This window comes from Phaeodactylum tricornutum, chromosome 30 (genome assembly GCF_000150955.2).
Source record: "Phaeodactylum tricornutum CCAP 1055/1 chromosome 30, whole genome shotgun sequence".
Lineage (NCBI taxonomy): Eukaryota > Bacillariophyta > Bacillariophyceae > Surirellales > Neidiaceae > Phaeodactylum > Phaeodactylum tricornutum.
The window spans coordinates 171,011-186,733 of record NC_011698.1 but is presented as its reverse complement, the minus strand read 5'-3'; the positions used below and the strand labels follow the sequence as shown (position 1 = coordinate 186,733).

General features: G+C 48.2%; 6 protein-coding genes across 6 annotated transcripts; 4 read left to right on the top strand and 2 right to left on the bottom strand.

Annotated features, from left to right (window-relative positions):
• Nucleotides 1–256: 256 nt before the first annotated feature.
• On the bottom strand, nucleotides 257–1,960 carry PHATRDRAFT_16963 (glutaminyl-trna synthetase; the record flags this gene model as incomplete). The annotated part of the gene is made up of 1 exon (XM_002185358.1): nucleotides 257–1,960. A coding segment is annotated over one exon (1,704 nt), but the record flags the coding sequence as incomplete, so codon positions are not given.
• A 629-nt stretch (nucleotides 1,961–2,589) lies between these two features.
• Nucleotides 2,590–6,526, top strand: PHATRDRAFT_50482 (predicted protein; the record flags this gene model as incomplete). Its single annotated transcript, XM_002185406.1, has 2 exons — nucleotides 2,590–3,746; nucleotides 3,804–6,526. Exons 1-2 carry the CDS (start codon nucleotides 2,903–2,905, stop codon nucleotides 6,524–6,526), a joined length of 3,567 nt encoding a protein of 1,188 aa, XP_002185442.1. The 5' UTR covers nucleotides 2,590–2,902.
• A 775-nt stretch (nucleotides 6,527–7,301) lies between these two features.
• Nucleotides 7,302–8,397, top strand: PHATRDRAFT_50481 (predicted protein; the record flags this gene model as incomplete). Its single annotated transcript, XM_002185405.1, has 2 exons — nucleotides 7,302–7,817; nucleotides 7,914–8,397. Exons 1-2 carry the CDS (start codon nucleotides 7,372–7,374, stop codon nucleotides 8,395–8,397), a joined length of 930 nt encoding a protein of 309 aa, XP_002185441.1. The 5' UTR covers nucleotides 7,302–7,371.
• An 895-nt stretch (nucleotides 8,398–9,292) lies between these two features.
• Nucleotides 9,293–10,939, top strand: PHATRDRAFT_50480 (predicted protein; the record flags this gene model as incomplete). Its single annotated transcript, XM_002185404.1, has 1 exon — nucleotides 9,293–10,939. The coding sequence occupies exon 1, from the start codon at nucleotides 9,395–9,397 to the stop codon at nucleotides 10,937–10,939; it is 1,545 nt and encodes a 514-aa protein (XP_002185440.1). The 5' UTR covers nucleotides 9,293–9,394.
• Nucleotides 10,940–11,795: 856 nt separating this feature from the next.
• Nucleotides 11,796–14,225, top strand: PHATRDRAFT_50479 (predicted protein). Its single transcript, XM_002185403.1, has one exon. It carries the CDS (start codon nucleotides 12,088–12,090, stop codon nucleotides 14,182–14,184), a length of 2,097 nt encoding a protein of 698 aa, XP_002185439.1. The 5' UTR covers nucleotides 11,796–12,087; the 3' UTR covers nucleotides 14,185–14,225.
• A 462-nt stretch (nucleotides 14,226–14,687) lies between these two features.
• On the bottom strand, nucleotides 14,688–15,491 carry PHATRDRAFT_2845 (predicted protein; the record flags this gene model as incomplete). Its single annotated transcript, XM_002185357.1, has 1 exon — nucleotides 14,688–15,491. A coding segment is annotated over one exon (804 nt), but the record flags the coding sequence as incomplete, so codon positions are not given.
• Between the last annotated feature and the right edge of the window lie 232 nt (nucleotides 15,492–15,723).

Below are 15,723 nucleotides of genomic sequence, written 5' to 3'. Positions count from 1 at the left end.
GTCCAATCAAATCTTCCATTGATACCTTTCCAGCTAGGTTAGCTACCACTATTCTTGGCTCGGACAAGCCATCTTCTGTAGCGTCACCACAGTCTACTTGAAAAACGAGAAGATTGGCAGCTTCCGGGTGAAAGTCGGCGGAAAGTATTGTAGCGGCCTTTACAGCTATTCGTCGAAGATCTTCCACAGGCTCATTATTCGCCGACGATAACCTATTGCTACCCCGACTACGCTTCCCTTCTTCTTTCCTCTCGCCGGCCCATGTATCACGAAGCGTTACCACACGGTTGAATATCAAGTTATCCGCTCCTGTTGATGTTTTATCTAGCGAGAAATAGCCACTTCTCTCGAACTGATATGCTAGTGAGGAAAGATACCTTCTCTCCGCACCGCTGGAGATCTCCTGGAACAATATATTAGCGTCCGAAGCTACACTTGGCTCTACAACAGCTCCACTCATAATTTCAAGTGAGCCTGGATTGATATCTTTCAGAAAATCGCCGCTTTCCTTCCCAGGATCATCGCTAGCAAATAGGCGATCATATTGATTGATTGTACACGAAACAGCCGTCGACGCCTCTACCCAGTGTATTATACCACCAACCCTGGGCATCCCGTCAGGAGTCACCCCAGCTCGAGTATTTGGAAAGAAATTACACTTTAATTCAATGGGCTCTTGCGTATCCTTATCGCGAACCACTTCGTTACATTCAATGACGTAAGCGTATCGAAGGCGAACTTTGCCACCTGGTAATAACCGCTTAAAGCCTGTCGGTGGTTTACCATTCGATACCTTAGCCTCGGGTCCATCTAGATCGAAAAAGTCAGCCCTCTCAATAAAGAGATCTTTCCCAAACGGAATTACTCGTTTCCCCATTTCCTCAAGCTTGGGATGGCGACTGACGTGGAACTCTTCAATCCCGTCCTCCCAATTGGAGATGGATATTTTCAGAGGATTCAAAACGCCAAGCGCTCGGGGTACAGCTGCATCCATCGTCTCGCGTACGCAATCCTCCAAATTGGTGAAATCAATGTTCGAGTCGGCCTTGCTGATTCCTACGCGTTCGCAAAAAAGGCGAAGTGCCTCAGGCGGAACCCCGCGCCTACGTATACCGGACAGCGTTGGCATTCGAGGATCATCCCAGCCGGAAACATGTCCCTCCTGAACAAGCTGTATTAGCTTTCTTTTCGATAAAACAGTGGACTGGATATTGAGACGACTGAATTCGATTTGCTGAGGTCTGCCAGTGATTAGACCTGTCGGTACGAGCTTCTCAATTGTCCAATCGTAGAACGGTCTATGGTCTTCAAACTCAAGTGTACACAGCGAATGAGTTATACCTTCAACTGCATCTGCTATTGGGTGACTGAAATCGTACATTGGATAAATGCACCACTCGTCTCCAGTTTCTTGGTGCGACTCATGCTTGATTCGGTACAGAGCTGGATCGCGCATGTTTACATTTGGCGATGACATGTCAATCTTTGCCCGCAGGATGTGAGCACCATCCGGGAAGTCGCCATTCCGCATGCCTTGAAATAATTCCAAATTTTCTCTGATAGATCGCGTGCGGTGCGGGCTATCCCTTCCAGGCTCTGTTAAAGTGCCTCGATATTCCCGCATTTCCTCGGCATTCAGGCTGTCCACATAGGCCTCCCCGGACTGTATCAAGGCGACAGCACAGTCATAGATCAAACCAAAATAATCGGACGTTTTCCGAATAGGTCCATCCCACGGATAATCTTGGCCGCTTTTTTCGTATAAACCAGACTGAATCCATTGAACGTCTTCCAGGATTGAGTTCACGTATTCGACATCTTCTTTGGAGGGATTTGTATCGTCTAACCGCATATGGCAGACGCCACCAAACATGCGAGCCACCGCAAAGTTGAAAGAAACTGCTTTGGCATGGCCTAAATGGAGATAACCATTCGGTTCCGGAGGAAACCGGGTGCGGATTTTAAGGGGCAATTCTTCTCCATTGATGGCTTCGTGGGGTTGGACTCCAGTCTGATCTTGAATAATCTTGGTAATAAAATTTGGTGCGTAGGCGAATGACAGCACCGGGAGCATGTGGGTGAAAACCAGTAGCGCACCTAATGAGGTCATTATAAAGGAGATGATCGTTGGCAACACCTTTCCTATTAGAGATTGCCGAAAACGTAATAGCCTTAGCAGAACTCGATGAACTAAACCATGAAGCGTGCCTAGCAGCTGAATGGCAGATGAAGCTTTACGGAAGTATACAGCAGTGGCTGTGCATGCAAGCTAATCTCTAAACGATCTGCACGAGAATCTATGCTATCAAAGTGAAAGGTAGAAGGCAGTATCGCGTTTTACTGTTAGCCTTGTGTGGCTCATTGACTGTGAGCACTTATGCGTTGGCATTTCTCAATTCCCGGTTGCGACACTGACTATGAAAAGAATACGATAAGCATGATGAGCAGTTTATGGTAAGAGTGGTGGATGGAAAACGCCCTTTTTTAGGAAAACGGACAGACGGATGTCCCTTTCGATCTCAAGCTCGTTTTCTCCCACTAACAGAAAAGTGCCGCGGTGCCGACGCAGAATTGCAAGCATTGCAAGGTTTGCCATCGAGGAGTAGATTTAACTGTCTGCAGCTTCACTAACCTTTATTGCACACCGCTTTGAGGCTCGTGTGCATATTGGAGGACATTTGCGAAATAAGTTTGCGGTAAGATAAAGAAATCGTCCAAGCTTTTGGATTACCATATTTCAACACCGATCGTCCTTTGGCTAACTTCATCTTCTACACGTTTACTACGGTAGCTCACGTTGAACTTTAGTTTTCTGACAGAGTTGGCCGGTAAAAAAGGATATTTGTAATTACAAACAGATTCAGCCCCTCTCTTCTTAACTACTTTTCCTAATTCGCTCAAAATGGATCCTGAAGAGCAAAAGATAAGCCGAGGCATTTTGCTATCCGAAACTAGGGGTATCTCTAACGAATACGGTGGCGATAGCACTCGCGAGGACCTCGCTAGAATCGACTCCAGCTCACCAGCGACAGAGACACCGCCCGCCAAGAAGCCGAAGCGCGAATCTCCGTGCCCTGAAAGTAACGGCATCGCCAACGCCGAGAGCAGCTCCAAACCAAGCAGTACAGTAGGCAACGATGCTGCACCTAGCGTTGACTTTCCGCCAGAAGCAGGAGGTACTCAGCCGGATTCTCAAGGTCGAGATGAGATTGTTAGCTTGTATATTTCTCTCGAGCCAATCTCCACAAAAGTGCCACAAATTCCAAAATTGACCGAGTTTGAGGTCAAACAACTGGAAGCAGTCTTAGAGTTCAAGAATAGTTCAGAGTGGCGAGATGATTGGATGGGTAACCTCGCCTTTGCCGATCTAGACGTGGGCAACCCAGCTATTAGTAGTAAATCACGGGACAAACAACATACTTTCCGCCAGCCTTTGATCCAATGGGCGCACAATGATCAATCGAACGCCAAATACGTGTGGTTTTTGATTTGCCATGTCTATAACATTCCAAGTATTCCTCCGGCAGCCAGAAAAATTCTTGGGGCCGTGGATTTACGCTCCTCTGTTAACATGGAAAAAACTTTACGGCGTGTTATGTATGATCCCGAAGTCTTGCGCGAAGATGGTTGGACTACCGCCAAGTCAAATGAGTACATAGGGGCGACCGGTGGCCCACACAACATTGGAGAGCAGATCTATTGGGATGGTAGCAATGCCGTCGTAATTGCCTACATTCATGACCCAGGTAAGACCAAGGCAAAAAAGAATGACAGAATTTAAATCAAGGTATTCTCAACTCAAGGATTGCGCGTTTCAGATATTGGCGACCTTTGGAAAGCCATTTGGGCTGGCAACGACGACGACGATGATGTACTCACGACCACCTTTGATCTCGAAGCTGAAGAGCTACTAGAAGCGAAGCGAAAATGGCAACGACGGCAAAGCTCAAGATCTGGAGGAGGTTTATCGAGCTCACGACACCCGAAGAAGTCGAACGTAAGCGACGATTTCAACGTTGCCGGGGTCGAATTGGGGATAGTTCTTGGAGCGAGTTACAGTAAAGGTGCCCGAAACGGCGTTTACTGGCCGGCCCGTGTTATGCACGCCTCTGAAAAGATGGGCACGAAATCTCAAACAAAAAGGCAAAGTAGCAAAAACAAGATCGATCTTGTCTTCCTTGCCCCCTACTGGAATTCACTTGAGCAGTCTTTCGCGGCTAGGAAAGTGGAGGCGCTATCTGAAAATCGGAAATCATCGTTTCATTCGAATCCTTTGTTTCAATTTGAAACTGTTGAAGCCACTGACGATATGATTAAGGAGTATCTTTATCGCCCCGAGTGTGAATTGGATTTGCAACAGCTTCGCCTTTCGTTCCGATTCACCGGTTTACCTAAGGGAGCATTCTCTCGTTTCGTGGATGCTCATCGTCTCGCTCTAGGCTTGCAGAATTACGCCGTTCGGCATTTGAAGAAAAACGTATCCGCCACTGATCGTGCTACTGCTGGATTGTTCGAGGCCCACCCACTAGCGGTGAGAGCGCCGATATATCCTTCAATCGTCCTTGAGCTTCCCTTCGCATTTATCCTTTCGCAGTTACCAACTCTTTCGAGCCAGTCTGGTTTTGAGCACGAAAGACACGAACCTGTGTTGGAACTGAAGACGATTGTCGACTCTATGAAGCCACCATCATGCTGGGGTAAGAACATCATCGCAGCACTCCCTACGTCAGCAGACGAGGGTCGAAACATTCACGAGGGAACCGGCGATATCACTCCATGGAAGATTACTACTATGTCTAACGGGAAAAGTTCGAAGAATAGAGAGTATGAAATCGGGCATTTTCTTTCAGGTTTGTTAGCTCTTCAGCAGGCGTTTGATGATCATACTTCATCGCCTGCAGTTCTTGGAGTCATACACGAGTTCGACAACCTTTTGGTATTAGTGTCACAGAAAAATATTACAACCGCTGGAACTGAGTCTGAGCGCACTTCCCGGCTTAAAGATTTGGTAAGAAACTGGGCCATCTTAAAAGGGCATGGGGAAGAAGGGCTGTCGATTGAGAAATCAAGCGGGGAAAGTTTAGTTGTCTCAGAGTGGCACAGAGCAACTGAGCGTCTTTTCAAGTATATTGTGGAATCTTTCTCTGCAAGCATTAGTCGACGAGGAATCTCGACTGTCTTTACCGACACACGGTGCAATGGGCACATTACGTCAAACGATTGCTTCGAACGTGCAGTGAGACTTCCGGCGGCTTTGAAAGGTGCAAAACTTGCGGGCGCTGGAAGTGATGAAAACTGTCGACTTATCTCAGCAGTCGACGAATCCTACCTGAAGTATGTCGAACATACACTTTTACCGAAAGCTCACGACAGTGCATACCTGAAACGTATGCGCGGACGATGCGCAGCAGCGGTGAATGAGACTGAAATTCTTGTACTCACCGAAGATTCGGAAGGCAATGGAGGCAGTGACACTCACGGATCAAAAGGAACATGGGCGGCAGCGGTTACAGCGGTGGCAGCGGCCGTCGCTGCAGCGGATATGATAGTAGGTGGAGAGTCAACAAACGCTTTCTGCGCTACGCGACCCCCAGGGCATCACGCAGGTAAGGGTCTGCATCCTATGAAAGCAGTCTCCAATGGCTTTTGCGTTTTGAATGCTGTTGCCTGTGCAGCTATCCATGCGACTTCCTCAATATTGGAAGGGGGCCTCGGACTCAAGAGAGTGTGCATTATAGATTTCGACGTGCACCATGGAAACGGCACTCAGGATATTCTCTGCTCGACTTTCAACCCACATTTTCTCTACGTCTCGATTCATGCGGGAGGTCCGCATGTAAATGGAGTAGCTATTGACGACGATCCAGATCATGAGCTACATGAACTAGCAAGTAACCCAAAACAAGGCGGTGGCATTTATCCGGGTCGCTGCGGTGACACCTCTCCCCACAAAGGAGTATTGAATATTCCGTTAGGCTCTAAAGTTACTGCCCATGCCGTAGGGGCAGCTTTGTTGAGCACTGTAACTCCTGCTGTCAACAAATTCACACCGGACCTCATTATTCTATCCGCCGGCTTCGATGCACACAAAAGTGATCCAATGTGCTTGGGAAGTTTAAACGCTGAAGATTTTGGCCACATCACCGAGGTTTGCTGTCAACTTGCATACAAATCCTGCAGTGGTCGAGTATTAAGCGTACTGGAGGGAGGCTACGGTGTTCCCTGCTGCCGACCACAGAAGAATGTATTTATTCCTTCTCCCGGTCGAGGCGACCGGGAAATCGAGTCGATTTCTCAAAAGCAAAAGGACGGACCTGAATTGCCTCCATCCACTCCGAGTGCTTTACAAATACCCCGTCCACAGCCATCGAGGTTATTGCAGTTGGGAGATGACTTACCGGAATCAATGGACGATCAGGTTCCATTCGCTCTACAGCGTCGGCTCGAGAAGTGCCATGCCGAGGGTTTCGTCGAATGCGTCAAGGAGCATGTCGCCTCGTTAATGCGATGCAACAAACGCACGTAGCTTTCTTTTCATTGCTGCAGAATCAAGCTAATTACTTTTTCAATTACTTTTTTCTTCGCTCCTTTTTCGCCATTGGCTGTGAAGGAAGACACAACCCCTCGAAACACGATTCGAGACTTCTTGTAGGGTACACTGCTAGACTATCTGACAATAAGTCTAGTAGGCTGAGAAAGTGATACAGGCTCCTGAAGCTAACAGTAAAGAGAAGCTCTCAATCCGCAACCTCACTGACTGTGAACTAACTGTAAGGCTAAGATTGTGCTATTAATGCAAAAGATGCAGAATGTATAATTTGGCCAGTGTCACCTTCTGATCTAGACAATTATATTTTATTAATCGACAGATGTCCTGACTGGTTGGAAGATTTAGGACGCCATGCTCACTGTCTACCGCTTGCACATTTCGTTGGGAGGAATATACCTCCCCTGCAAAAATCCTTCCTTGGAGGGAGCAAAATTGTCAAGTAACCAAAAATCGGGTCGATGCACTGACTGTGACTTCGAGTGCGACTGATGACGTGTTCGACTCAGGAGCGTAGGAAAACAAAGTTCAACCAGATATAGTCTTTGATTGGCTCAAATTAGCCTGTGCGTCTACAATGGTATAGATCAGACGTAAATTATTTTTATCGAATAAGGAGTTGTCATATATGTAGAAGGCCACCTCATCCGCAACCGTCAGAGCATGGAAACCCGTACATTCAGACAGAGGTATCACTCAGGATGATGAGCGTTATTTTGGGTGTCTTTCAACCCACACGCATAAATTGGATGAGATTGACTATCATTTGACAGAATTGAGGCGTAGGGGGCTTTCGATCCTCGAAACACAACATCTTTCTAAATATGAATGTTTCCGTAAAACAACCAGAGACAGGGGGGGCACTTTGTCATTTAGTTGAGGCTGCAACGGCTTTGGCAAACTTGACTTCTGTCAATGAAGTCAGAACTGGCGTTACGAAGACTTCGACGGGTGCAAACAGTCCTCCGACTGATGAGGGCATGATTGTCAGTGATGAAGAAGAGGCTCGAAAGATAGCACCTATGGTATTGTCAAATTGTAGCAGTGCTGGGACTGGAAACTGTAAGCGCGACATATTTCCGCAGCGCCTTCTAGCGATTTTGAGCGAATCATCCCTATCTGACATTATCACTTGGCTTCCACATGGACGTTCGTTCGTCATCATACGTCCCGATGTGTTTACGGTCAAGATTTTGCCAAAATACTTGCCTCCCGTTGATGCTCGCGGATCACCCAAGTACGCATCCTTCACGAGAAAACTCAACCGATGGTAAGCCACTCGGTAGTCAAAAGAGTGGGAAGCAGGTGCAGGTGCATAGATGAGTTTCTCACTCAATTCTGTTTTTCACTACTTCTTCGATATCAGGGGGTTTCGTCAGGCAACTCGGGGCCCTGACACTGGCGCCTTCTACCATCCCCTCTTCTGTAGAGATCAACCAGACCTCTGCTTGGATATGGTGTGTCAGCGATCTCGCGATCGCAAAGGTGGCGAATGTGACAAAAATCGTAGCCAAAGCAATTTGCCTCCCAAAAAGCGGTCCCCTGAAATCAATGAATCCATAAACAAAATCACTCCTCTCACCAAACAGGCTTTGGATTCTATGATGTCGCCAGAACCCTCATTAATGAAGAGACCAAATACAGTATCGGTCGATGACAATCGTTCCGTGGCATCCGCATGCAACTCAGCTTCTACTGTGTCGTCAAACCTGTCTCTACCACCGCCTAGAATATCCAGCGACTCTTTGCTGGTAATCGCGGCACTGCAACGGCGTGATGAAAATGAGCGTATCAAGGTTGCGAAAGCTATGTTATACGAGTCATACTTAAAGGCCAAAGAAGGGCAATAACGAATATCTCGATTTGCACCGTGTTCTATGCAAGAGGGCACTCTCTTTGTGATGCCATGTCTAATCGAGCTCAAAATTATTATTATCATGTAAACCAATATTCCAAACAATCATTTTTTCCGTGGAGACCACCGCCATGGTTACTTGTATCCATACAACTTTATTTGTCCTGAATCCACGATGACATCTAGACACGTAAAATCGCTGGTGTCTTTGCAGCCATCCTCATCAGCGGAAAACCATCTGCACCAAAACAGGAGATAAATAAGTCTCTCTTAAAGAGGATCTCCAAAAATAAGTATAAGTGATGACGGAATTTTATACCTTAGATAAAGATCATCGTGCGTATTAGAGTTCGATGCCACATCAGTGCTAACGTGGTGTCTTAAAGAATATGAGTTACATTAGTACGAGAAATATTGGAAGAGCCCGGATTGGTGAAAGCGTGTCCGCATTGACAGTGAATCGTATCCCGGCAAGTCATCTGCTGGAATCGCTGTCACAGTCAACCAGTAACCCAAGAAGTGATCAATTTACATTACATTACTGCTCTCAGTAGGAATGGTCCAGCTCAAGCGATAGAGGGAGATGGAGAGATAGGGCGACGATAGCATACAGAGCCTCTCACTCACTGTCAATACAATTCATCGTGCGTATCCAGAGATGATTTTCTTACAGTTGGTGTTTTATGTTACTAGTACTTGTGCTGCGAGGCAGGCGTTTGAATCCCAGAGAGATACAGCGATGCCCTCTCACTCTTTCATTACCTAGTTGTTTTGGGAAGTAGGGGTAACTAATTCATTTCTGTACTGCGTCCGTTCGTATACAGTGGTGCTCGCTCTTTGCCCGAGGCCTTTCTCATGCCATTACGCTCTGTGTCCATCTGAGCGACAGACTAATAGTAAAGCCCAAGTATGTTCGAGGACACTAACTTGAAAGTATATGCGGTAGATAAACGAAACGCATTCTAGGAGACCTTAGGGTAAAAGCAAGGCCAATGCTGCGCTTTGTCAGCCGGAGGACTGTGCTAACATCCTCTTGCAGGCTAGTAGAAACACACGCATCGAGTTGTCCTGAGGTCTCTTCAAATCTACTGAATGTCCACAACAGCAACGATCGAGCGCAAAGTGGCATCATCCGATCATTCCACGCGTCGGCGAAGCATGAGATTTTGCCCCTACTTGCGGTTGGTACTATAGCGCTGGTTGGAAGATACAGCTGGAAGGCACTCCGTCGAATGGACGAAGACTGGGAAGAATATGAGTATCTCATGGAACAGCACGAAAAGCAGAAAGCACGGGAAAACCCCCATGAACACGCATCTCGAACGATGGCTGTTGATGTTGGTACCGTCTACACGAAGTTAGCCGTCAGCTATCCGAAACCGGAAGTGATAGTGACGCGCGAAGGAGATCGTTTCTTCTTTAACGGCATTTTCTATACTGACGAATCCATGGATAGAAGCTCATCTCTAAGCGGAAGGGCGGCTTTAGAACGCTACTTCTATAGTGAGAACACTGTTGAGGATCGAGCGAATTCAAAAACAATTTGGAGCGTACTAAATCCCCCGAACGACGGAGTCGTGGACGAAGAGGAAGCATCGAAGCTTATTAGCGATCTTTTGTCGCCCGCGATTGCTGAAGCCATGGATAGACTTGATTATCAAAGCAAGGAAGACCTGCTGCGTACAGTTGTTACCCTACCAAACCAGCTTCTTGTTTCAGTTCCAGCTCTGACGTCGTTTGTCAAGTCTCTGGACACGAAGACTCGCACAACCTTTTTGCCCAACCCCGTGGCGGCCGTTTGGGGCGCACAATCTAAGAATTTGCTGCCGGAAGATTACGATGGAAAAACCAACAAGACCGTTGTCATTGATGTTGGCGGTGAAACAACACAGTTTTCTATGGTGGAACGAAATTTGGTAAAGTACACGATATCAGTGCCTTGGGGTGGCGAATCCTTGGTCCGATTGGTTGTGGATCTGCTGAAGAAGGAGTCAAGCGTCCCTTTGCAGGACGCCAGATCCTTATCGGCGCTGCAAGCCCAGGCGCGTGCCGCAGTAGCAGAGCTTACATCACAAACGCGCGTTCCTGTCCATGTTCCGTATCTGTTTCCAGATCCTGGTAAACATCATTTGGATGCGGCTTTGTCTCGATATGTAGTGGAGCAGGCGGTCAACCACCATATTCGCAATACACTGAGTGAAACGCTGCCGGGTGAGAACTATCTTTCAACCCATATGCCGCCGCCGACGAATTTGGAAAGTTTGTTGATGTCGGTATTAACGCAACTCTTGGAAGCCAGTAACGAAACTCCCATGAGCATCGATTCTGTTCTGGTGGTGGGCGGGGCAAGCAAATTTCCACTGGTGGACTCTTCCATCCGATCTGCCTGTTTCGCTTTTATGGGATCAGACGCGAATACCAAGCTTGTCATTCCAGAGGTCTCTTTACGGACTGAATTAACCGTATTAGGCTGTACGACGTTGTTGCCATCGTACGACTACGAGTTGGGGGAAGGTTTGAAACGCACGAATAGCTGACAGTGAAGCAACAATATATTGACGCCTGTGAAGCGATAGCGAATTTTCAAATTACTGCTTTCCTCGACGAGTCCTGAATTGGTTGAGCTTTCATTGGTCCTCAATGCACTTATATTTAGAGTTAGCCATCAAAGTCTCGTTACCTATTCTTTCATGGATGGACAAGAAATACTCCATGTCTTTTCCTGTAGGGTAGATCAAATTGATGACCTCGGTTGCGTCAGGGACGTTAGCAAATGTTGTCTAATTCTTTATGAAGTAGCTAGCTGTTGCGATTCTCTTCGTCTACAGAGTTCCAGGTGGAATCTATCTCTCGAGAAAGTCCAGCGTGGACGTACTAGAACCGTTTTCTTGGCAAGGATCTGGATCACGAAAAAGATGTCATGGCTCCCAAACATCAATTCGACTTCGTCTTATTGACACACAGAACTTCGAGATACAATAAGGTCTGTGCAGAATATAATATATCTTTGGTTGTGACATGAAACAAATAACGATTGTAAGAAAATCATTACCTAAATGACTGGAACACGTTGGCCTGGCGAACTCGAGGTACAGCACCCAACGAGCCAAGTGGACGGAGTGGCGTACAAAATAGAAGATCCCGACGCTCCGAATTTCACCTCCAGCCCGGAAAGTTGATTCTGACAGCCTTCCCTCGTGTTCCAGAAGATAATTGTACATTTATACGTACGTCTACGAAAGCAGAGAGAACCGATAGATAGAAAGAGTTGTTTGTGCGTATGTAACTCTTTGCGTTAACTGTGTGCAATCACAGCGGTAAATATGCCAGTCATAGACAACCAAGCCTCAACAAGCGCCGCCGTCCATTCTTCTCGAAAAACAGCAGCGCCAGCAGTCTTTCGTGCACGAAAATTCGAACCCTTCTTGCGATCCAGCGTGGGAGAGAGTCAACCTGCTGCCCCTTAACTTTCAATCTCCTCACTGCTCTAGTCAATTTCCCGGCACTCTACTTTCGCTTTTGAAAGTTCGAAAGTCTTTCGACTGCTACATTGGCAATATCTAATTCTCTTTGAAGTAGGAGACCCCGTTTGTCTTCCTCGTGTTCTCATCGTACCGTTGTGTCCGACGCAGACTGCGATCTTCCGAGGAGCGATCGCTTGGATTCAAAGCGCGTTCCACAAATCATGACCTCCACCACTGGTAATGTCGCTGTTGATCCCGCTACTGCGGAAGGCCTCGGCATCCCGCTGACGGACATCACGGACCCGGACGACTCGGACGTGCTCTGCGGTCGCGGAGGTGCCGCGCTGCGACATCCGGGAAATCAAACGTACCGGCGTTTGGTCAATCTCAACAAGGGCCTTTACATTACCTGCCTCAAAACGGAAAAATTGAAAATTTCCCGTTCAATTGTCGCGGCGATTCGCGAGCAGAAGGGTCGATTCTTGGAAAAAGACTCGAAAACGGGAAATTGGTACGATATTGGGGACAAGAAAGCTGTGGAAAAGACTTCACAAGCACTCCGCGAAGGACAGCCCAAGCTGCGCCAGAAGATTGTGGAAATGGGGGGTGGTGTAGCGGGTACCGCAGCCTTTATGGAGTCGCAATTGGGGGATTCGAGCAGCGCATTTTCCCACACAAATAGGAACGATATACCCCCACCTCCACCTTCGATGTTGGGGACTCCGGATATGTCGCATTCTCCTCATCTAGGCCACAACGGAAATGCTTTGAATTCGGTCGGCATATCGGCACATGCCGGAATGCCTGGACTCTTGCCGCATAATCCTCACGACGCGGCTACCGCTGCAGCGTTGCGGCGCCAACATCTGGATCTCCGTCAACAGCAACAAGACTTGGAGCAGCAGTTGCATGCGGCTTCGATGGGAAACGCGATGAACTTCAATCAACAACAGCAGCAACAACAGCAATCGCGTTCCAAAGACCTTCACCAGGATATGTTGCAGCGCCTTAGTTTGCGGGACGTCTCGTCCGACCCCAACGCCTACGATATGCAGGAGCAAACCAATCGTCTTCGGCCATCCCTGACACAGCGGGGGCCGCAGATAGCACAAGAATTGGGGATTCGAGATTCCCAACTCTCCCTTTTATCAGATTTCTCGGCGTATGGATCCGGTCAACAACTTTTGGTTAACATGTCGCTCGGGAGTATGGACCCTGGATCCTTTCGGTACCAACAGCATCCACAGCAAATGCAGCAGTCACTGCAAAGTATGGATTCTGGCTCGTTTCGTCAGCAGCTGCAGTCTCTACAGAGTATTGATTCCGGTTCCTTTCGACAGCAAATGCCGCGCCAACAGCAACACCACCAGCAACAGCAGCAACAACAACAGATGCAGCAGCAACATTTTCAACAACAGTATCAGCAGCAACAGCATCAGGGATTTTCTGCACTGGACCATGGTCAAAGCGACGAGTGCCATCCCCGACCTATCCAACAGTCGTTGAACGATAGAGGAACTAGCTCCACCACCGCGCGCGAAGACTACTCCTCAAGTAATGATGGCAACAGAAAGACAAATGATGGAGTTTCGAATCCATCTGTGAACAGCGTGGTAACGGCGTCTTCGAACAGTGATCCACATTGTAACGGCAACACAAATTCAGGCTCCAGCACTAACAGTAGCAAGCTTGCGGGCCTAGATCGTCGTCGTGTGTTCGCCAAGATGAAGTACACTCGACCGCCATCTGAGATGAAAATGAAACCGGAAGATTCGGCTCGTTCGATGCAAGACGGCATGTCAGACTTCCACATGGTCGAGTCCACCATGAGCTTTCTCTCCAACATGTCCCAACTGTCAGCGGCGGACAAAGGTGGTAATGGAGAGAAGACGGCGTCGGCGGGCGCGGACGGTGCTTCGTCCGCAGAGATACTGGTGTCTGCCGTCCCGACACCTGTCTTTCCAGCTGGTGTAGAAACAGCAAAGGTGATTGATCACAGCAGTGACAATCATGAACGCATGAGTACATACTCGGAAGCAGCGTCGGGGAGTCGTCGCTCGATCATGTCTGGTCTATCACGGATTAGTGACGCGGATATATCCATATTCTCGGACCTTTCCCGAAAGATCGGCAACGTCTCAACACGATCCATCGCCATGAGCGATATTTCGGCCATCGATATGCAAGAGCAAGACAACGAAGACGAAAGCACAACTTCGAACTTTGAAGGCGCTTCCATTGACCCTATTGATCCTATACGGTCGCCACAACGGCTTTCCGGCGGGAATTACTCGGAACCGTATGACTTTACAATTTGATAGCATTGTTTTTAATTGTTAACTGCACCAAAGTTATGGCTAACCTATTTTTGACTATATTCGAGGCTATCCAGTAGCTTTACTCCGTGTAAACCGGTGCCGTTCATTCCATCCATTGATCCTCGAGTGTTGCCGCTCACCGCCAAACTGTCAAACGTATTGATCATTCGACTCATCAAAGGACTTGTGAGGACTGGTCGGATGCGTCGTCGGACGCTGCTAGCTTCCATCTTTTCGCGTGCCCAGGTTGGCCACTGGCTAACATCAGGTGGAGGTGAAAGAGGCAACGGACTGGCAGCCAGAGCATGGGATCTTTTCGGAAGCGGGGGCGAAAGAAACGGGGATCGAGAAGGTCCTAAGCTATTTCTCCGAGGTCTCGATCGTCGCCAAGGACTGGTAGTTCGGCAAGGTGAGTGAACAAACTCTGACGACCCGACCGAATAGGGACTGAAAAGGCCCCGCGATGCTTCGGCCGGATCTTCGTCGAACGAATGTTCGGTGAGGACAAAGAAAGGATCCAGCAAGCACTCCTCTGCCTTCGGTCGCTTCTGTGGGTCAGGACAGAAACACCGCACGAGAAAACGCTCGAACAATTGGTACGTTAGTCGCGTATCGTCCGTGACAGGGAGCTTTTTCAGACAAGGCAGAGCGCCGTCAAGCTTCTTGATGTACCGAAAGAGCGCCACCGGATTGCTCAGACCCAAGTCCTTAAAGGGTGGCGTCCCGGTTGCCATTTGTACCGCTACGCAGCCAACGCTCCATATATCTGCATTCAGATTGTATCTTTCTTCAAACATCTCGGGTGCCATAAAGTAGGGCGTCCCACGCATGGTGAGACTCATCATTGCCTCCCCCTGAAGCTTGGCGAGCTTTTTGCTAGCGCCGAAATCAGCCAGCTTCACGACCCCTTCGTTACTGACGAGGATGTTGGACCCTTTGATATCGCGGTGCATGATATCGTTGGAGTGTAGATACGACAGTCCTTCCAAAATTTGGCACAAATAACTGCGCAGCACTTCGGGTGCAAAGGCTCCAAATTTGCACAACATACCGGTAACGCTCCCACCGGACACCCATTCCTGAAAAATGTGTAAATACTTTGCGTCTATCTCCGCGCCGTAGTATCTGACCACGTTGCGATGCTGGATGGATTTCAATAAGTCAATTTCTCGACGAACGTCTTTCATGACGGCACGCTCCATGCGAATGCTCTTGACCGCCATGAATGTACCAGTCTGCGTATTCATACCCACGTGGACCACTCCGAAAGCGCCTGAGCCAATCTTGGTTCCGAGCGTCCACTTTCCCTGCTTGATACTCCCTTCACGACGCAACTTGGACTTTCTCGTGGCTTTCGAAACAGTCGTAAAATCGTTCGATGGGGCGAGGTTTTCATCTGCGGGGATCTTACCATCGGTCATGGTTGGGACATGTGGGGAGAGAAGAAGGTTACCCTCGTCTCCGGTATACCTGGGAGGAGAACGAGAAGTGGAAGAATCAACTTTCGTTTCGGCTGTGGAGGACGAACGTAAGAGTGCC